The 22,826-nt window shown below is 36.8% G+C and overlaps 1 protein-coding gene across 2 annotated transcripts in view; it reads left to right on the top strand.

Moving 5' to 3' along the window:
- LOC127656964 (serine palmitoyltransferase 2-like) overlaps positions 1-22,826 on the top strand; it is a 919,074-nt gene that overhangs the window by 2,121 nt on the left and 894,127 nt on the right. For both annotated transcript variants that reach the window (XR_007972223.1, XM_052145558.1), the window contains exons 2-11: positions 609-803; positions 1,327-1,481; positions 1,788-1,936; positions 4,715-4,839; positions 6,876-6,969; positions 8,254-8,359; positions 8,553-8,772; positions 9,206-9,332; positions 18,813-18,948; positions 19,521-19,650. Coding sequence is in view for 1 of the 2 variants with exons in the window: in XM_052145558.1 (XP_052001518.1) it covers positions 609-803; positions 1,327-1,481; positions 1,788-1,936; positions 4,715-4,839; positions 6,876-6,969; positions 8,254-8,359; positions 8,553-8,772; positions 9,206-9,332; positions 18,813-18,948; positions 19,521-19,650 (1,437 nt within the window). In the remaining variant the exon portion in view is untranslated. The remainder of the gene's footprint in view (positions 1-608; positions 804-1,326; positions 1,482-1,787; positions 1,937-4,714; positions 4,840-6,875; positions 6,970-8,253; positions 8,360-8,552; positions 8,773-9,205; positions 9,333-18,812; positions 18,949-19,520; positions 19,651-22,826) is intronic.

The following is a 22,826-nucleotide window of genomic DNA, read 5'->3' as shown; positions in this document are numbered from 1 at the left end:
TGACAATATATCATCATGGCAGCGAAGTAAAATCGGCTATAACTTTACACAGAAAAGGTTAGTAAGCAATATCACACTAAAATTACCTTAACGATCATATTGATCATATGTCTCTAGGCTTTACTTTGGAAACGGTGAGTATTTTAACATTTACGGGTTGGCCCCAATCACTTCCATTGTAAGTGCCTCAAAAGAAAAGGAGAGGCAAGTCAAAATAAATTTGTGTGGTAATCAATATTATGCTGCAAATGCTGTCGATTGAGCTTAACTTGTTTTGATCCCGGAATATACCTTTAATTATGGAGCCTAATTTTATGTGCCACATTGTCAGGTCTGATTATATTTATAAGGTTTATTCTGATGTTGATTTTGGATTAAGTTTAAGGCAAATTAGTAAGAGTTTACTACATTTTAAGTCTCTGCAGCATGAAGTATCTTTATTTAATAAAATTTTTATTTTTTTATAATGCATGCCTCCACTTTCACTGTGCTAAACCATTCAATTAACCCCAAAGTCACCATTGTTCTGTCACTCAAGGGCACGTCTTTCAGTCAGTAACCACAATGTGACGGTACCATGACAACATTTCATGGTTTTTGGTTTGCAGGTTTACCATGCTGCATGCAATGGAGAACTATACAGCAGGCCGTTCCTTGAGTCCTTTGAAGAAACTCCCTTGTTGGTTGCAGTACTCACGTACATGGGTTACGGCATCCTTACAATCTTCGGATATCTGCGGGATTTTATGAGGGAGTGGAAAATAGAAAAATGCCACATAGCCAGAGAAAGGGAGGAGCAAAAGGTAAACATTGTCAAGTGTGGCTGGTAGAAAAAAACAAAAAAGACAATAGCAGCTTTTATTAAAGAATAACACTTTTTATTATCAACCAAGTTGTTTGGAATAAAATTCCCTTGCAGTCAAATAAAAGAGGGAAGCAAGACTTTTCATTGCTCAATAATAAAAAGCACATTGAAATAGTCATAGGACAGAAATGATGGTGTGTCTTCAGCTTTGATTTATTTACTGTAACTGACTGAGTAAAAGTGTGTGAAGCTTTTTTTTTAAATGGTAATTTATTGGCAAAAGAGAGGAAGAAGGAATTTTGTCAGAGGAAGGATATTGTGTAGTTTGAGTTACAGTAAAGTACCTCGGGGCACTGAAAGGTTGCACTTTAATTTGGTATACGCCCACACTTTATGAATGTTGTTCTTCCAAAAATATTGGATACCAGACAAATTGAGAGTCTATGAAAATAAGGAGTTGTTTTCAGTAAGCAAAACCAAAATGTAAAGCATGCAAATCTATTCCTGTTTATTTTCTCAAGGAATTTGTTCCACTTTATCAAGACTTTGAGAATTTCTACACAAGGAATTTATACATGAGGATCCGGGACAATTGGAACAGGCCCATTTGCAGCGTTCCTGGAGCCAAGTTTGACCTTGTGGAGCGAAGTTCCAATGATTACAACTGGACCTTTGAGTAAGTCTTAGGGGATGTTCTGGCTGAACTCGTTCTTGTGGTAAAAAGGTGAAGTTATGTGCTCATATCACATAAGTAACTTCAAGGCTGTGTACAGTTAACTCTCTAAAGTGAAAGGACTTGAATGCAACTTGAAATCTAAAGTGGAGTCTTCTACTATCTTTTCTATTCACTGAGGTTGCATAAAAGCAGTTCACTAATCTTCAGTATAGTCTAGACTCTTAAGCAAATTTAGGTGACACTAGGTTTGTTCTGTCCAAAGATATTCAACACAAAGTTATCTAACAGTATATTATGCTCTTTCAGATACACTGGAGGAGTAGTGAAAGATGTGATAAACCTTGGCTCGTATAATTACCTGGGCTTTGCAGAGAACACCGGCTCTTGTGCCGCTGCTGCTGGAGAGGTGACCGTAAAAATCGGGGTGGCTGTGGCCAGCACCAGGCAGGAAATTGGTGTGTTCAATGGTTATCTTTGCTTTTTTGGCAATTTAGATGCATGGGAAGTGCTTGCTAAAGCATACTTAGGGTTTGGAGACCTCATGAGTGATACCTCAAATTCTATTATTTTTCTAAGCAGACAGACTTACAATTTTGACCTGGTGAACAGTATAACTGGAGAAAAAACCCATAGATGCACATTGAAGAAGGCCCTAAGTCATATCTACGGACCAGAATATCATAGTGCGGGTTGGCTCTTTTGACTTCAATAGTACATTTTGTCTAAGCAACCACCTAGAACACCTTAGTGACTGCATAGCAACAAGCTAAAACCAATCAGAACATCTTAGCAACCAGATATCAATGGTCAAGCAAGACCTTTTAAATCAGTCAGACAGTGTTAATCTTGTCAAATGCAATGGAGATACTTCAGTAATTCAGTTGAACGATGATGATTTTTATTGTTTAATATTACAGAAATCTTTTATATGTCAACTACTTAATAAGCAATCATTAAAAGACTCGATGACACTTGCATGCATAGTTCTCTAATAGGAATGCCTTCGCTGCCAGTGTTTAATTCACTGGCATTTAAAAGCCCCCAGTGACCATTTTATAGAAAATCATCCTAAGACATTTTAAGCCCCCAGTGAGCAAGCTAAAGTCAACAGTGGCAATGGAAAATCTCCCTGAGATGTTGTTAGTAGAGCGAATCAGACTCAGCTGGGGTCTCAATCCTTCTTTGGATTTACAATAAATGTACATTTAGCTATATAGTATGTGTATATAGAATATATGTTATATAGTTTGTATAAACGGGTCACGTTTTCAATGGAGATAATAAAGGTGTCAATAGAAATGATTAGTTGTTTTTGTCTGGCTTATGTGGATATATCACAGTGAGGGACAGGGTGAGGACAGCAGCCAGGCAGGCATTTCAGATGAGCAGGTAAGAATTTACAAATTTCTGATAGGGAAGAATGTTTGATATGATACACAATATACAAATATTTAAGAGTATGCTATGAAAGTGAATTTGTGAGTTAATTTGAACTGTTATTATGCACTGTAAGAGGGATGGTTATTGATACAGATTTCCCGATTTGATTCACAAGATTTCGATTACATTCCGATCTCGATTCAATTTGATTTGATCTAGTTTCATATGGGTACATTTCTGTTACAATGTTAATTTTGATTGCATATGAAAAATTCTCTCTCAACTTATTCTCTTAATTATAGGGAACCTTCTAGATTACAATTCGAAAATATTGATTTTACAAATTATATTTTATCATTAGATTTTCATCAACTTTGTCACGTGTTAAAGCTTTTAGCTTTAAAAAAAAAATAAAAAATACAATAAATTCAGTCTATTCCATCAATTTATGTCTTGAAATTGCATATATTAAATTGCAAATGTATTTTTGTTGCATGTTTATTGTTTACCACCATAATTTAACTATTTACATTGCTATGTAGAACGCGTTCTAAATTGGTACTGTCTCTTTAAGACTAGCAAGCGTATATAAGGAAAGTGTATCCATGTGTGATTAGAATGTAATGTTTGTTTTGTTGCTTTAATTAACAACTGACTGTAAAGAACAGAAAAGGTTATTAAAAGAGACATTATTCAATTAAATATGGATCCCTGGATCTTGTCTTTGTGCGAGATTGTGTTGCACATGCATGTGATTTACTTTACATTATAGAGGGTTGCCACAAAGTGAAAAATCGATCTTGGGATTTAACAATTGATATCGAGATGCATTTGAAAATATATATTTTTACCCAGCCTAACTATGTAATTATTGTTATGAAACATAATCTTTTGATTGTAGTACTTGCATTATTTCCTAATGTTTAGGGAATTGTTGTAATAATTGTTGAGAGAGAGAGAGAGAGAGAGAGAGAGAGAGATGAGGGGAGAGAGGGAGCGTGGAGAGAGAAAGAGCAAGCGGGAGAGACCGAACGAGAGAGGAGTGACTCGCCATTCCCGGATACACTGTCGCCTGGTCCTCTGCCAGCTGGGCAGCCTGCTTCCTCAGCGCTGGGCAATGGCACTGGATGTCAGTGGCTCCTCCACCTGCTGGTGGCTGACAGTGAGCTTCTCCACCCCTGGCAGCGGTTCCTCCGCACCAGGCAGCCAGCAGAGAGGATCTCCGCCCCCTGGTGGACGGTAGTGGCTTCTCCGTCTACAGGCGAATGGCAGTGGGCTCATCTGACTCCTGGTGAACCGCTCCAGTACCACCGTACCATACCCCCTCGGCATCGGGACCCTCCAACAGCAGCCAGGGCTATTTGACAGCACATCCCTCCTCCTTCCCGGGTTGTGGTACCAATGTAACGTATTCACAGTATGGGCAAAGAGGAGGCGGGAACCAGCTGAACAATCAATATAAACCTTTAATGCCACAAAGGAACTTAAACATAACATTGCTTTGCAAACAAAGACACACAAAACACGTGCGTCACTCCCTCTAACTGGTGTCCCGGCCGCTCTTCATCTCTCCCCCACTGCTTAGTCCACTCAGTGCCAGATGTGGACATTTCACATATTCTTCTGAAACTTTAAAAGCAATCGTAATGAAAAAAATATATAACTATGGCAAATAGAGAAAGTGTTGAATAGTGGGTAAAACACAATTGCACCACTGCATTCTAAATGAAATAAGATATTTGTAGGAGCATTCTAGGAAGACTTTTCGAAATGGACACACTTGAGGTTCTTTACCTACTGCTTACAATGAGTGTTTGTTTGCATTAGCTGATTTACTTATGTGGTTTGTTTAGGTAACCTCGACAGGCATGAAGAATTGGAGAAGCAAGTAGCCTCATTTCTGGGTGTGGAGTCAGCCATGGCTTTCGGTATGGGCTTTGCAACCAACTCCATGAACATTCCTGCATTAGCTGGCAAGGTTTGTACACACAGTTTCATTTCCTCACTATCTCCCTCACTCTTTGCTTCTCATCTATCCATTTGTCTGGGTGTGATAAACCTCCAAGACAACTCCTAAAAATCGTTAAAGTTTCAGCCAAGGCGGATCCTTCCTTGACTTGTCAGTGCATGTTTAAATTATACATAAGACTCGTAGTGTGTGAATTTTCATTGTTGGTTTAAGCACATTGGGTGTATATGTCATGTTCTCTATAATTATATAGAAAATCCCCAGATCCAACTCAGTTTGCTCACACAATGGAGTACTCTTGAAAAGTCACAAAACTGTCACAGGAAACGTGTGCTCGGTTACAAGCACACCCTTTCACAACCTCACTTCCTGTTGCAGAGTTTGGTCTAGTGATTTAACACTCAAACAACAATCTGACTTTCTCAATTTATATGATTTAAAACTGATTTTAAAAGATAATGAGACAACCAAGCTTTAAATAATGTTTACTGAGCGCTGCCATTTTGAGATCATATTACCAGTGTATTACTCGCTTTATCTAGATAATTACCTGTAATTGGACGCTTTCAGTCACAGAACAATGTAATCATGGACGACACTGTATCCAAGCCGTGAAGTGTCAACACAAGATAAACAAAATTACTATAGAGTGCACTTTTTTAAACATCCTCAACTGACTTGAAAATAAGAAGCCTTCACTTATTATAATTATAGATAAAAATTTTGAAATTTTAACTAATGTAAATTAGATAAGCTATCATTCAAATTTTACATTCACATAAAAAGCATCTGACAGCATATATTTTTAGGTTAGCATTTGATTAGTATATTTTGAGTCTATATCTGTTATTGTTATAATTCTTTTATTGTATTTATTTTCTTTTGAAATTAATTAATGTTTTTGTTCCTATTTTTCTTTAATATAATATTTTTGTTTTGTTTTTTATAGCTTTTATTTTATTTATTATTATTTATTTTAAACTACTCTAACCTGTGAAGCACATTGAGCTGCATTATAAATTAAAGGTTTACAATTGTATTTAAATATGCATAATATTAAAATATAAAATATATCTAAATATATTATTAAAATAAAATACAAAACGTTTTACATCCTTGAAAATGCATGCATTTTTAGGTTAGGTTTTGATTAAGCATATTTTATGTATTTTTTGTTATTGTATTCTTTTTCTTTACTTTTTAAATTAATTTATTTTATGTTTTTTTTAAATACTACATTGAGCTGCACTATGCATGAAAGGTTTAACATTTTATTTAAAATATATCTTATATATTATTAAAATCAAATACAAGAAATGTGACATTCTTGAAAAGGGTTATAACACCGATAGTTCAGTAGAATTTTTATTTATTTATTTATTTTATGAATCTTAAGCAAATTATTTCGGTTTTTAGTTGTTGTTTTCCTATTATTTTTTTTAACCTGATTTTGCCATGAAAATAGCCAAATGAAATGTTTAATAAAGTATTATTAACATTCTTGCATATGCTCTGGGTTGTATACTATAGAACAGTGCAGTTGCATAGTTGCAGGTTCTAATTCCTCAAGGGGCGATCAATGAACTATGGCATTGTGCTCTCATGGAAGATCCCCCTCAGGTTTCTCAAAGGGGACTGTCTTCTTAATAAGTATACTGTAAGTCACTTTGGGGAAAAACATCCTATAAGGGATGCAAACTGCTCAACTTTCAGCTAAAGTCAACTTTTCTGAAGCTAATTTGCCCTAATTTGTTTGGTAGAATTTTCTATATTTTACATACTAAATTCATCTGGTTACTTAAATAAAGGGTACATTTACTGGTTACTATAATAAAGGGTAACTTTAAGCATAAACGCTTGAAAAAAGCTTTAAATACAAAAAAAAAATATGTCTAGAACTCCTGCTGTGACAACTTTTTCGCCTCTCATAAGTTTGCATCCCTGCATAAAACTGTTTACTTGTCTATAGTGTCCTTCTGTTCTGGTGCTAATATCAGAGTGACCTGACTATTTTTCTGACTGACTGCTATTATTACTATTTGCAGGGATGTCTGATTCTCAGTGATGAGTTGAACCACGCCTCACTGGTTCTGGGTGCCCGGCTGTCCGGCTCTACCATCCGGGTCTTTAAACACAACAGTGAGTTTTGCACACATAGACACATCTCTTATCTTCCCATGCCCACCTGTCTCAACACTCTCACTGATTATCTTTCACAGCTGTTGACAGTAGAAGGTAAAGCCTGAACTCAGCACCTATGGTACAGCTCCAATGCACACATTCACAAAACATCATCCATGATGCTGTAACTGCTGCAGTGGAACATTAACAGACCTATACCCATGTTAAAATATTGAAATCGTGGCCTTTAATAGTGTGACCTGGCTTGCAGTTTGTTTTGTGAGATTACTTATTTGTAGTCTGGTTTGGGTCATATGGACTGGTTTCTGAATGTCATTTTGGTTAATGTCCAGTCCAATACCATGAATGCAAATTGAATCAATGGAAAGGTCAGCTCTTCATCGCTTTCCAGCTACACAATTCAGAATTGCTCCTCTAAATTGGCAATTTGTGCAGGTAATGCCGGTCATTAGTAAATTAGCTTCTAAATTGATAAGGTATCTTGAGGTGAATATTTATTTTATTTCCCTAGAAACCCTCCAGTCAGGTTGTAGAGGACTTTTGTATGTCTTGGAAACTTCACACGCAGTGATTACTTATTACTCAAGTTGGCTCATTTACCTTTTTTAATCAATTTATCTGCTGCGATTTAAGGACACAAGCAGCATTTTACAATGTCGTGTCCTCCAAAATACAAACCAAGTGAATATGAGGGCTGTGAACGAAAGCCAATTTACCAGTAGCTTATTTGATGCAATTTCACACTGTTCATTTTTATTATGCATACAGACCTCACACCAACTTAGAGTTGTCATGTCTTGAGATTTATACACATTGGAGTTAAATGTTGTTATAGTAGCCATGTGTGTTCTTAATGCACACACACACAAAAAAACCTTTGGGCATGGTATTACACGTATTGGACACGTACCACAGTATACTACAATGTAAATACCATGTTACATTAATGCAATACTCCTGTACTATGTTACATATAAAAGTACCTTGATATTAACATCTGAAACCATCACAGTACTTTGTAACCCCACAATACATTTTTAAGGGTGTAGATATATATGCTAATCCATAAACTATCCGGTGAAAGCACTAATACATTTATCACTAGCCTATATCAGTTTATATTACTTATTGTTACTGCTGTTTGACAAAATAATGGATATTATATATAAAAAGCTTAAAAACATTTATAATTGTATTATTGATTTTTTTCATACAGATTGACTGTTATGGTTTGTTCATTTTACATGTTGTTTAAATCAGTTTTTATTGGCCTCCCACCAGATATGCAGAGCTTGGAAAAGTTGCTTAGAGATGCAATAGTTCATGGCCAACCCAGAACACATCGACCTTGGAAGAAAATCCTCATTCTTGTTGAAGGCATCTTCAGGTGATTAAACACTCTTGACTCCTCATTCATGCAAACATGCATTGTGTACTACTCTTGTGGTTGTCTCAGCTTTGGAACATTTTATCACTTGTGCATTGCTGTGTATTTTTCAGAACTTGTCCTGTTTAACCAGCCAAGGAATTGCCACTCTGTGCATATATTAATGTACTTGTTTTGTTCAATGTTTCCTCAGTATGGAGGGCTCCATCGTGCGACTGCCAGAAGTTATAGCCCTAAAAAAGAAGTACAAGGCCTATCTGTACCTGGATGAGGCTCACAGTATCGGTGCATTAGGGCCCAGTGGTAGAGGGGTGGTGGAGTATTTTGGACTGGATCCTAAGGATGTCGACATCATGATGGGCACTTTCACAAAGAGCTTCGGAGCTGCTGGTGGTTACATTGGAGGCAGAAAGGTACAAAACAGTGTTCGGCATCATTTAATGATGTTTAAATACAGATTTGTAATTGCATGAAATTCCTGACCAATAGCAGAAGTGCAACAAATTAGAGCTTCCTGTTTAATTTAACACTCATATACTGTATTTACTGTATATGTTACATATATTTAAAACTTTTTTGCCTTAACTAGTTCAATTTAAATGGTGAAATTTTAATATGGTCATAAAAGCTACATTTTTAATTATTATAAAAGAATGAAAGCTGTTTTATATAGTACACAATTTCACACCACAAGACATGGCAACTTTTCCAAATGTATTTTATGCCAACTACCCTAATACAGGTTTTTCTTTCTTTTCCTTCCTTTCCGTCTTAGTCAATCATCCATTGTTCCTAAACCAAGTTTAACTGATTTAGACATCATGTGTCCTGCTGTTTATTCCATAGGATTTGATAGACTACCTGCGAACTCACTCTCACAGTGCAATTTATGCCACCTCAATGTCGCCTCCTGTCGTGGAGCAAATCATCACTTCTATGAAGTGCATTATGGGACAGGATGGAACAACAATAGGTGAGATTTTTATTTGCTCTTGCAATTATTGCTTGTATTTATGCTTTATGCTTGTAGAATCTGGATCATCATAATATGACACTAATATGAAAAATAATAAATGTCAACTGCACATTCTGAGTGTGCCACGAGGTGGCAGGATTGGCCCAAAACAATAGATCACTGGGTTGCAAGAACACACCATTTTCACAATTTTGAGCCATTTAAAGTAGCATTTGGTTTCCTCTCAGATGCTTTCTTAACAAAGTACCATACTAGAATTTCTATATAGCATGTAGCGTTGTTGTAACAAGGCATAGCATGTGGCAAAGAGATACAAATCAATTACAAACATGCCAGACATTTCCGACAAGAATGATGTGTCCCCACGAAAGCGCATGCCATCTGTTCTGCTCACGAGATCCAGGTATCTATCAGAGCTCTGTGTGCAAAATCAGCCCAGACTTCAATCAACGTTGGCCGTCTTTCGTCTGGCAATCAGTCGTACAGTAAACAGTCTGTGTGTTCAAAGTCTTGTCCTCCTCTTTCTGTAATTTCCTGTTCTCTGTACGGCTGTACATCTGCGCCATCATTAGTAGAGAAGTGCTCCTTTACTTTGTCAGCAACATCATTCTTGTCTTTGCTTTATTGACTGTTTTATTTCACTGCGAAAATATAATCCGCAAGTTTGTTTGCTTGGTGTGCTCTGAATAAACTTGGCCCAGAAATTGCAATAAGTGTTTCTCAATGATCACTTTGAAGTGAGACGAGGGAAAAAAGATCTGTCAGTGTGAGATTTTTCTTCATATGATTTCCCATCGTTCATGAAATGAGACTGATTAGTTCTACAGCTGTACACAAACTCTGTCCAGGTAAAATATTTAGCTCAAAGTTTAAACCTCAGAAAATGTGTTAACAATTACCCACGTAGCAAGTGTGATCTGGCTCTTTGGTTTAGACCCTCCAAACTGCCTCGTTCCTCCCCTGCCACTCAATCAAGGTTGGCAGCTACAACAAACAATCTCTCCTGGTTCGCCGGCCCAGGTGAAGTGCTCAATATAACTAATATGAGTATATAACTTTGCTGGGCTAAAGACTATTTTTATCAGAACACATGCAGGCCCCCACAAAGATGCACTGTTCTCATCAACCTCGGACATGTTTTAAGTCTCTTTTTGTCTCACTGTTGCTTTTCTCCCTCACCTGCTGATGGACAGACTTCCTGTCTCGCTTCAACATTGATATACTGCTACAAAAAGACAGTCCTTGCATTCAATATGCGTCTTTCTACACATTATGCAAAAAGCAGTATGTATGACAAATACTTCATATTCATGATAGTTTCTGTGAGATTCTGAGGTGCAAATGTGCAAAATCTATTCATAATCAGTATATTTATTTTGTGTTCCAGTTAAAATATCTAAACATTCTTAAAACAGGAGTTTGACTTACTTGCTCTTATGATAAAGAGTATATTCAAGGTATTTTTAGATAATGGGCTGTTCGTGTTAAAAAGCTTTAGCAAATGGGTAGTTGATGCATAATGTGTTCATGGACCTTTTTTATTGTATAAGGTAATACATATACTTATATAAGGGAAAGTGTATATTTGACGTTGTGTAACTTTAAAAATATAGTGAATATAGTAAAATAGTTATAAAGTAATATATAAATAGTACAAATATTTAAACATCCTTAAAACAGGATACATTTACTTGAGAAACATAAATGTGTCAGGTAAGACTTGTTTTCAGAAAATATAAGTTGAATTAAATACATTTTTGCGAGTAGTTTTTTTTTACTGGTTTTAAGCAAAAATCGCATACAAATTGTAAGGTTGACACTAACGGAAAGAAAAATCAATGAGCCAATGTGGTAAGAAAAATAAGCTTCAAGATATATTCCATGTAAACTAGGTGTGCCGATCTGATACCTGGATCGGTATCGACTCCGATACTGAAGCTTTTAAATGGATCGGGCATCGGTCCGACGAGCCCGATCCAAATCCGATACTGTGTTAGTCATGTTTGTTACTGTCAAGCTCAAAAAAATGACATAAAGAACCAATAAAACACAAAGTAGTTAATATGACTCATGGATTTTATTCAAAGCCACTTGAAGATGTGCGATATCTCTGTGAACCACAAAAAACAGTGTGTTTAATAAGAAAATGTATAAAATGCCCACGCAGCTCCAGCACATCAGTGAATGGCGCCTGCTTGTAGCCTTCACGCGGTATGCAATATTTGAGCACTACTCAAGAACAGCATATCAGATGTACAGTAGATGCTCAAAAGTTCGGTTCACTTATAATAATGGCACTGGAGGTGTTTTTTTTTTGTTGTTGTTTTTTTACCAGAATTTAAATGAGAAGCTAATTAAACTACTGTTTACTTTCCTACAAACAGTACTTCCTGGAGAGTTCAGAATGTCAAAATAAAAGCGTGAGGGTTTAAAAGTTCAAGGTGTCACAGAGAGACTCATGGAGGCAGAGATATGAACTCCGTATAAGGGTTTATTGAACAGATGATTGAAACATTGATGTAAACATTGTGAGTAAATCCAGTTGAGTAGAGTGGCAAACAGCAGGTGAGTAATATCCAGACAGTGTATAGACATGATGAAAGGGATAACTCACAACAATTTTATGATTTTGCTGGCAATAATGAAGACAGGTATTTTTGACATAGTAGAAAGGTGTGTAGTCTCAGAGATACTATTGATGAGAACAGACAAAGAGTGTGTGTGAAAGCAGGGTATATATATATATATATATATATATATGCAGTCCTTGATTAACCACTAATTATATGCAGGTGCATGTAATCACAACTCAGGGGAGAGTGAGCGCTGAGCAGTGAGGAAGAAAGAGACCGGTGGATCCGTGACAAAATGTGCACGATTGAGATATATTACTATTATAATTTATTATTATTATCTTCATTTGTTTACAAATGATAATAATATTTAAGTTGATTGGGTTCCAAAAATATTGTGTGAAAATTGAGCTGATATCTTACAACTAAAATGAACAAACAAAGCGATCTGAATCCTTTAAAGTCCAGATACAAGTTGAGAATTTTCTTTTCTACTGATAACTTATACTGGAATTACTGTTAATTTGATGCTACATTATCCAGTATACTAGTTAATAATAAAGTGTTTCTTAATAAGCTATACATTTATATTAAAATAATGTGTAGTTAGAGGTTTGTGTTCTTTCCATATTAAAGAGTACATCCAATTAAAAAAAGCCTAAGGGAGTAAAGACATTCTAAACTGATTATGCAAAAAAAAAAAAAAGGTATCGGATTGGGATCGGTATCGGCCGATACTGAGATTTCCGATATCGGATTCGGATCGTAAGAGAAAAAGTGGTATCGGTGCATCCCTAATTAAAAAAAAAACTCTTGCTTTTTAAGTTAATGATATCTTGTTTCAAGAGTGTTTAGAAAATTATACAAAAAAATAAGGCAAGATTTCTGATTTAGATTTTTTCATTTTTTTTTTCAACCACTGTACACTTTGCTATCGCATAATGCTACAGAAACTAAGAAGCCGTCAGATTTAAAAGAGTTTAAAAAAATGTCATACTGTGAGTCGGCTCTTAAGTTGTAGTGCTATACTTCTCAAGAAAGTCATTACTTGAGGATAAACTGTACAAATTGTACAATTTGTGCACAAATTGTGTCTTGTTGAAAAATATACAGGTCAAAGGTCAATACCAACATGGCGGATATCGAATGGTAGGTAATGTATTTATACTACACACCTGCATACCTAAATAACGAAAATCATTAATGGTAGAGAAGTAAGTTCTTCATCGAATTCATCTAGTACAATCTATGAAAGTACAAGACTTCAAGCACAGCCACTGTTCTTCCTTTCTGGACTCTTGACCTTCTAGATAGTCTGGCTTTCTCCAGTGATTGGATATGCTCTCCTGTATTAATAAGGTGTTTCAACACACATTCAAGTATGTATCGTAAGGCAGCGTTATATATTGTTCCTCTTATAAACACTTTGAAAGGCCCTTCTTTGATTGTCTATACTGATATGTACCCAAGGTGAGAAAATATGAGCCACTTAGTTTGATTTACTTAGTGCTAGTGGAAACTTCCAGACTAATTTACCCTTTGTTATTTTAGATCAACGTGTGTTTTAACAATTATTTTGATTGGAACTGAAAAGCAATAATTCTTATTATGTGCTTTAAGTACTCATACTTCTATTTAGTAAATTCAGGATCTATCCAAAACTACAAAGAATAACTGTGTAAGATTTATTGAATGGAATAGGAACTATTAGGTGCACGCAGTAATAACAAGTTATAGATTAACTGATGACATTTATTTCTGATTAACTGATATTGGTGCATCCAAGAGTGAGTGCAAAGGAGGATGTGAACAGTCAGAGCGTTTGTGTGTGTTTGATGGGTGGGTGGGGGGGGGGGGGTTGTTGCACAAAAAAAACTAATCAAGCAAAGGTCAACAGGGACATATCCTGGGTATCCTCGTGGGAACTGAAACTTCTTCTGCCCTCTTCTTTTGGTTATTTCATTCTCCCTTTCTGTGGTCAACCACACCACAACTCTACAACTTAAGTCAGTGTAAGTCATGTTTGATTTCAAGCCTGCAACACTTTATTGATTTGACATGTGACTTCAGCGTGAACAAACTGCCTCCAGCATTGATTCACTGCCAGTGATTCAGGCTGTTTTAGTTTATATTTTTTCAGAGCTTGTCATCTGATTTCAATTGTGTTAAATCAACGTATTCGATCAGGTTTGATCAATAGGGTTGGAGATCTAAGGAGGCCTTATTTTCTAGCTTTAAAGCTGGAATGTTTAAATACTTCATCGTATTCCAGCTTAAGTAAGCCATTCTTTGTTTGATTCACCTTTATAGTATAAAAGTTGTGTCTCTGCAGCACTATCAAAACATGTTCTGTTTTTTTTAGCATGCTGACCAGCTTGACTTCGCAACATTGGCTCAAACGGTGACGTGAGTTTGGGGCACAAATATTTATTTGCAGACTAATGGAAGATGGGAATAGTGTTTGGGAAACCTGTTTAAAAACAACTCTTATTTTTGCAATTCCATTTAGTGATGCAGAAATTACACATTTAAGCTACACAGTTACACTGCTTCAATAGTTCTTGAAAGCTTTGAAGACAATTTTACACCTACTGCAAATGTGCTCCGACAATGCTAAGTGTGCTGTTAAGTTCAAAGTACCAACTGTAACTTAGGTGCCAAGTTTGATTTGGATGCCAGATTTGGAAGTTCTCTGTACTTGGGTAATATTTAGTCAGTTTCGCCATTGTGTGATGCCGTCATTAGAGTTGGTGCTCATTCGACATGAGCTAATCTCTTAACCAGCCAAAATCAGCTGACATATTAATTTATCTAGTGATCCATTTGTATTTGACTTCTACTTCATGCAATGACGTTTGCACTTGACTGGTCTAGATTTTACATTGCTTTATCATACTGAATGCAGATGCAGAATACAGACTTTCACAGTCTAGTGGTTTAACTAATGTGTCCTTGGCCCGAAGGGGGAAAAATGTTCTCTTCAATTGAATTTGGCTTTCAAACAGTCCAAAAAATTTTGGCATCCCAGGCACAAACATGCTGATAAGAAATAGTCCTGCATTTTTTTTTTTCATTCTCTGGGCCAAATAAGCTCTAATGTGAGAGCTTTCAAAAGAGAGCTTTTTATTTTGAATTTTTTTTTTTTTTAAGGTTTGCTTCATAAATCACAGCACTTGGCTAAGTTGGCATTTTTATCTTGCCGTGATGTGTGGTGGTGGATCGTTTTAGTAAGAGCATACCTAATCTCATTGTTAAGCCTGATTGCTTCTTTGTACACACAGACGGACTTGACAAACATTGGGCATTCATCTTTGTCTTAAGGTGTTGACTTGCTCTGTGAAAGAGGGCAGATACATGTGTTTTAGGTGTCAGAATGTTTTTACCCACAACACCTTGTAGAGCTGGGAAATTGAAGATCTGAAGAGCTTCTGTTTGTTTGACACTTCTTTGCACAAGATACGTTGTTGTGTAAGCTTTTCAGACCTACCTCAACAGACCTATCCTTTATAGCATCAATTGAGGACTTAGAGGCCTTATACACTGAATGTGCATTTGCGCCAAAAAAGATAGATGCAGCTCCACAAATATAACGGCCTCAAAAGTTGAAGGTCTTTTTTTTTAACCTGAGTTTATGCACAAGATGCTGGAAAAATGGTGAGATGTGGCAGAACGTCCATCCAAAACATGTTTACATGGCAAAAACAACTGCAAAACAGTGCGGAAGGACACAAAAACGGCTTCTGTGTGAACGGCCCCTTAGGCCGAAATTACACTGTCAACCAATTTCTATTATTTATAAATTTATTTTTGAAGATACCTGGCCCAGATAACATCTTGTTGCATGTGTTTAAATGGCAAAAATGCATATATGATCGGGTTTAAATTTGGTCCACTTTCATATGAGGTTAGTGGTTCTAAACCCTATACACATCTGATATCTGGACATCTGACCCAAACTGAACACTTGTATTCGATTAAGATAAATGCATGGTAATTCCTACGTCAATCATGATATCCTCTTGTCCTCTGAAGAATTGATTTCATTTTTATGATGTTGATTTATATTTTTAAGAACAAAGGCATGTAAAGTATCTTGTCCATGTTAAACCCTTACTTTGGATTACCACTAAAAAGTAGTAACTACACTAAATTGTTCTGACAGTCAGCCTAGTGTGTCTTGGTGCATCATTTATGCTAAGAAAGTTGTTATTACTTAATGTAATAAGCTGTAAACAGGTGGAACAAAATGTGTCAAACGATCGGATCTGTGCATTAAACCTTGCAGTGTAAATGCAGCCTTGTAGGTTATTTTTGTAGTTTGTATTTCAGTGTACTTCCTTTAGACACATAGCCACGAATGGTCTAAGTTCGTTAATCTCACATGTGTGGATTATGTATCAGACATCCATGATTGCTGTGAAATAAAGCAACCTATAAATGGGGGCATATTCCTGTGAGTTCGCTTTCATCCGTTCACACTGCTGGCTTGGAGATGACGCCAACATCATGATCGTGGACAACTGCTTGTGTACCCCATGGTCACCACCGTGGCCCCTGAATCATAGAGGTGACTGGACGCACTACAAATTTGAGCCTGGAAGGGAGCTCTTGTGCTTCATGTTACCCTTCTCTGGAGAGGTCCTCACGAGGGAGCGAGGTAGCTTTCGGCATGTCCACCGCCTTTTCTCCACACGGGTGCTTTTACTTATCTCCTCCCTTAAGATGAAAAGGAAGTGTGGAGGAACTGCTGCTTCAAAAAAAAGGAAGCAGTCCCCACATCTGGAAGCTCTTTTGGTCTCTCTCGCTGCTTCTCTTGCTCCAGATCCTCCAGCTCTGGGGTCTGGAAGAAGTTAGCGGGGGTGTGTGATGTGAAACTAGCTGTTGAAAAGGTACCCCAGAAAGATTTACTTTTGAGAACTATGCTGTACCTCAATGAATGCCCCCTCCCCCAACACCCTACGGCCCTCATTCCCTATCTGAGTGGCCCAACGTTGGGCAGCTTGAACTTCCTTCAACCTTTTGCTTTCAGATGCTAATTTTTATAAAGTTGTTCACCTGAGCTGTTTGTGCAGCTGATCAAGGATCTTTGAGTAAATACTGCCATTAATTAGGAACTTCACAGGTTCCTCAATTGTCAGGACTGTCAGCCTTAATAGCCACTGTTTAACCGTGTCTTCCTGATTGAGAATTGGAACACAAGGTCTTTAATCTTGGTAGATTAATTCTCATCAAGTTCCTAAGAGTGATACCGAATTTCTTTAGCACCAGTGTGAATATATTACAGATGCTTTCCAGTTGGTTCATGGTAAAATTGAGATTGAAGTGCACCCTTGGACCCCAATGGGTTGTTGTAGCTGTAGTCTACCATACTGCCACAATAACTACGCCAACAGTGTAATTGAGATAAATGGCTTCAACTATTCAAGTTGTTGGTTTTTTTTTATCCAATCCAAGTTGGATTATAAAATAGCTTTACTCAGTATTCTCTGATTCTGAGCATAGTTGAGCCAGCGATAGGAAACAACATAGTCTAAGAGACCCGATGTGTGGTTTAGTTAGGTGAAGAAACCACCAGGATCCTGAAGAGAAGATGGACTTCTAGTGTGTTAAACATTACACATTTGCCAGGCTTCATTTTCTTACCACAAAGCGGTTGACCGGGTCATGACTTGTGGAACCTGCTTTATCTGTCAGTGGCCAATTTACATTTGAGGATTGTGGAAGGAGTCTGGTTTCACAGCAAGTCAAGTCCCCTTGCAAAAGGGCTCATCAGATACAACCCACTCATACGTCTGCCCAATAACCCTGTCACATTATAGGCCAGGCCACATTTTTCTCCCGCAGCTCTTTTTCAGTGATTATTGCTTTCTTTATGGCCCCTTTTTCGCAAAACCACTGAAAAGCGGAACCTTAATTTAGGTTTATTTTTTTGCGAGGCCAGACAGTATGTATTGTCACAATAACAAAGCCACTTGTTGGGACAGTTCACTTGGATATTCAATTTACAGACCTTGTAGTTGTGTCAGAAGGCATGGCAAGCATGACGATTGCTTAAAATTTTGCCGTCTGGATGGCACCAGGGTGAGACATTTTCAGAGAGCAGGAAATTCCTCTGTTCAAGCTTCTAGCATGCATGGAATGTTTGACAAAGCAGAACCAAGGCTTTTAAGAAACGTAAGACCTTTTTTTTGTGGACCACACTGTGTGGAAGACTACGTTTTTTTAAGAGCTCCTTTGACGTGGATTGCTAAGCAATCCTCCCCCTGGGAACATACATCCAACTGCAAATGGGAGCTGTTGAGAAACAAGACACTAATTTTCCTGTTTTTGTCAGGATTATTAGAACCATTCTGTAAGATTGTTTGCAGAATAATGCTCATTACTGTTATCTCCTTCCTCAACCAATCGCGCAATGACTCAATGGGCTCCTGTAACCAGCAGCGCCAGGGTTTTGTTTAGCCAGCTGATTAAAGTCTTTTTGGTTTAGGCATCAGGGCTTTGATGGAACTTAAGTGTGATAAAAGCCACTTTGGAAACATAGAAAGTAAACATCTGATACTTCTTTCTGTGTACAAAGGGCATGTGCCTCTATGATATCACAGGGGAAATTTAAAATGTGGTGTAAAATCAGCAGGTATTAAATATTTCTCCTTGAACAGTTTCAGATCTACAGATCCCAGAAGTTCAAGTTCAAGGTTCTTTTTTTTATTCTAAGGATAAAGTTTATAGCTCAGGTGGTCGGCTTTCCTTGTATATAAAGTAATGAGTTCTGTGGTTTGGTAAATTTTAATTGTCTGATCACATGAAAGGATGTGGAAAAAGACAAGGAGTGCCAAATGACAGAATACAATTTTTTCTATAAGCAGTTTTTTTTAATGTGTTGTGGTTTGTTTCTTGGTTGCAGGCCATTCACGTATCCAGTCATTGGCTGAAAACACAGTATATTTCCGCAGGAGACTACGGGAGATGGGATTCATCATCTATGGCAACAATGACTCACCTGTAGTACCCATGATGCTCTATATGCCTGCCAAAATCGGGTTAGTCTTTTCCTCCATTCTCTCTCAATATACTCCTATATACTATTAAAAGTGTTCTTGAAAAGTCATAACTTGTTTAACAGGGTTTTGAATTTAAGAATGTACAACTATTGCCAAATTTACAGTGGGGTTCAAAAGTCCACATTGGAAAGCTGGGATTGAAAATCGAATTAAACCTAGAAATAAACAGTTTTAAGGTTTTGAAAAAATCAAATAAAACAGATGGCAGTATATTTCCTATTGAGACACTTGAACAGAAGATATAATATATCCATCTTACGACAAAAAATAAATAAATGGTGAAACATCGTTATAAGGAAAGTAAGCATATGTGCGTATGGCCCAGACTACACCACTGATTCTGAAATTAATCAAACATCCCACTCAAATTGTTATGCTAATAATATCAGAAAAATTAGTAGAATTTTCACAAGTGGTACCCCACTGTATATGGATTAGACTCATAAATACTGAAGATAAATTGTGTTTAAAAGCACATTAGGGATAGGTTCATTTGGAAAGAACTTCTTAAATGTTTTATTGAAAATGAATGTGGCTGTGTGTGCTTCCAGGGCGTTTGGGCGGGAGATGTTGAAGAGAAACATTGGGGTAGTGGTGGTGGGCTTTCCAGCCACCCCGATCATAGAATCCAGAGCCCGCTTCTGTATCTCTGCGGCCCACTCCAAGGAAATGCTGGACAGGGTAACCACTCATTTTCTCTCCACAGCAAATACTGTATATCTTCTAATTTAGATCACTTCAAAGTAGTATTGTACCTTTTTCTGGGCCTTATTTCTCATGCCATAAATTTCAGTGTTTACTATGGAATATGTTGACCTAATGGAACAAGCTATGAGCTTTGATGAACATACTGATGTTTAAGTCAAATTTTAAAGATAAAGTGTGAGATTTCTGGACCTTTAGTGACGCTGAATGAAATTGTAAAAATAACCGTTTTCAAACAGATTCCAAAAAACTCTTCCGTCCCGAACATATAATCCCTCCCCAAACTTGCACCATTGGTTGAGCCAATAACCACGTTTACATGCACTTAAGAAAACAGTTTATTCCAAGTTTTTTGCAGAAAGTGGCATTCTGAAACATCATGCAAACAAGAATGCTGATTTCTTTATGCTATTTATCTATATCTGCAACTGCAGAGCAATTCTACAGCTGGATGCTCTAGAGAGTTAAGAAAACAAATGCTGCAGTACACTGCTTATACAGTGAATGTAAACCATTATCTCGCAATAACCCCCTGGTGTCCATGTGAACGTATTCAATGTTGCTGTTTTGGGCTGCTCAGGATGCTTAAACAGAATGTTTAGAAATCACCACATGTACTTTGTTTTTAATTTGTTTATTTAATAGGGTAAGTAAGGATGAGAGCAGGCTTCACTCAGTGTATATAATGAATTTTAAGAGTGCTGCCCTAAAAGATAACATATAAAATAGACAAAGTGGCCGCACAATGCATATATAGTTTTTTTTGCACAGACGCGTTTCAGCGTGTGCCTTCTTCAGCGAAATGCGTCTGTGCAAAATAAACTATATATGCATAGTGCGGCCACTTTGTCTATTTTATTTAATAGGGACAATACACTAGGCATTGTTACACATAGACAACCGATGCCATGTACATAAGGCATATAGCATAAAGCTAATTAGCATCCATTTGGGGAAATCAAGTATAATTACATTATAGTTGTCTGCTTATTAAGCTGAGATATGAGAACGTATTTTAACATCCAAAAAATTACATACGTCACTTTTAATCAGGGATTAAAAAAATATTATTTATCAATTCGGTTCATTCAGAGCAGAAAACGTATTTTTTCATTCCGGTTCCAGCATTCTGCTTCCTCCTTTCAAATCGGTAACTGGTTAGAATGAAAATAAAGAATGGGTAATTCAGTTTTTTTTTAATGACAGTACTCTGTGCTAAGGGTGGGTGATTTACTAGATGCCGTGCTACAAGATCTCGTAAGAAAAAAAAAGGGACCTGGTCTGTAAAAACAAGCTCAAAATAAGGGACTTCAACCTCAACCAAAATAAGTGATACTAAGCATTTTTTTACCCAGTGTGGGGAAAGTATCAGCATTGAAATCATAACAAGCAAAGTGTACATTAGCCTACATAAAATAACATCTTTTCAATAAATGTGTTCTTAAATTAAAAGGTGATATATTAAATTTTTTCTAAAATCAAATAATAGCCAAATATCTTTCTTCTGCGTGCATGCATGCAGGAGAGAGATATTTTGTATGCTTATCAAATATAGGCTGAATTATTTTATTTTATTTTATTTTATTACAGATAAAATGCTTATCATGCTTATCATGTTCAACTAAGAGAGAAGCCTAATTTTTTGGTGCAACCAGAAGTGGTGTAATACTGAAAATGTACTGTAATAAACTATTTAGACTTTGGTTACTTGAAAAAAATGTATTGGAACGAAATTAACCGGTTATTAACATTTATAAATAACGTTTTCACAATTGAAACCATTAAAAGGGACTTTGTTCACGTTTTCGGTTACATTCTGCAAATAATTTTATATATATATATTTTTTTTGGTTTTCATTTTCATTCCTTGAAACGTTTTCAGTTCCTTCTTTTAAAAACATGGCACAATAGAAGTAGTCTGCATAAAATGTTCTGTCTACTCTTTAAATTTCAAAAAAAAGGATGACTTGAGACCAGAAATGTCTGTGTTCTTTTTTTACGATAAGTTCAAACCCCTACATCAATCTTTTGAAATTCAGTATCTCAAACTTGATACAACCTCTTTGTTTGAAAGTAATCATTGAGTAAAGAATTCCAGGCTCCTCCTCAAACTGTCCTGCACTATAAATTAACGCGGGTCTCGGCTGAGTCCGCCGTTGATGGGTTTACATAAGCAGTGCCTGCCACAGGGGTCTGCACTGGCAAGAGATCAAAGAGCATCTTAATCTGCCTCCCCAAGGACACTTTGATTTAACTGTGGTGAAAAGTACACCGGCCGTCAGCCCCCTCCCCATGCTTAAGAAAACACTGCACACTTTGATGTGACCAGTTATCACGCCAACACATTTTTCATTGTCCTTTAGACATGTTTTACTGCATTTCTTCCATAACTGAACGACTCGAGATTGTACGAAGTTCATAGTTAGATTTGTAAAGTACTATAACTGTGTATGTGTTTATAGTCATATTTTCTGATATGATTTTTAAAACGATGAGCACTTTGGGATGGGAATTGTGGTTGTACATCTTGTTCTACCAAGGCCAGAAACATACTTTACAAAGTATGCATACTCGGATAAGTGTTCTTGGCCAACGCATAGCCAACGTACGGTCAGTTGAACGTGTCTAATTCCTGTTACTATAGCGATAACAATCCTCAGTAATCAAAGGGGGGGCGATATAGTTACCTTCAAAAATCTGTGCCATTAAACTGCATTTGTTATTATTCAGGTAAATTGGCTTGTCTAAATTAGAATGTTCAATGTTGATATCATTCAGTTTTAACACTAAACCCAAAACACCTACAGCACAATAGATTACAATAGCCAGGGCATTTACCTTATTCTGATGATTTGCACTGAATTGAATCAGACAGTTTTGAATAATCCGGGCATTAGCTGCTGGCAGCTAGCCTCAAAAACTGCTAGCTTCGCAATTTCGTGCTCTGTTCTCAGAAGCCCTTGGAAGACGCGAACCTAGTTGTCATGGCAACTGAATAAAAAAAAATCTCACCTGGTCAAAATGTACTCGTCAAGTGTAAGTCAGACAGAAACTAAAATATGGAAAAACATTATATTTATTCGCATTAAAATTTTACGAAATACATTTAAATTTTGTGCGATCTACCAGCATTGCCTTTGCGATCGGCTGGT

This window comes from Xyrauchen texanus, chromosome 16, assembly GCF_025860055.1.
Source record: "Xyrauchen texanus isolate HMW12.3.18 chromosome 16, RBS_HiC_50CHRs, whole genome shotgun sequence".
Taxonomy (NCBI): Eukaryota; Metazoa; Chordata; class Actinopteri; order Cypriniformes; family Catostomidae; genus Xyrauchen; species Xyrauchen texanus.
This window is presented reverse-complemented; position numbering and strand designations above follow the sequence as displayed.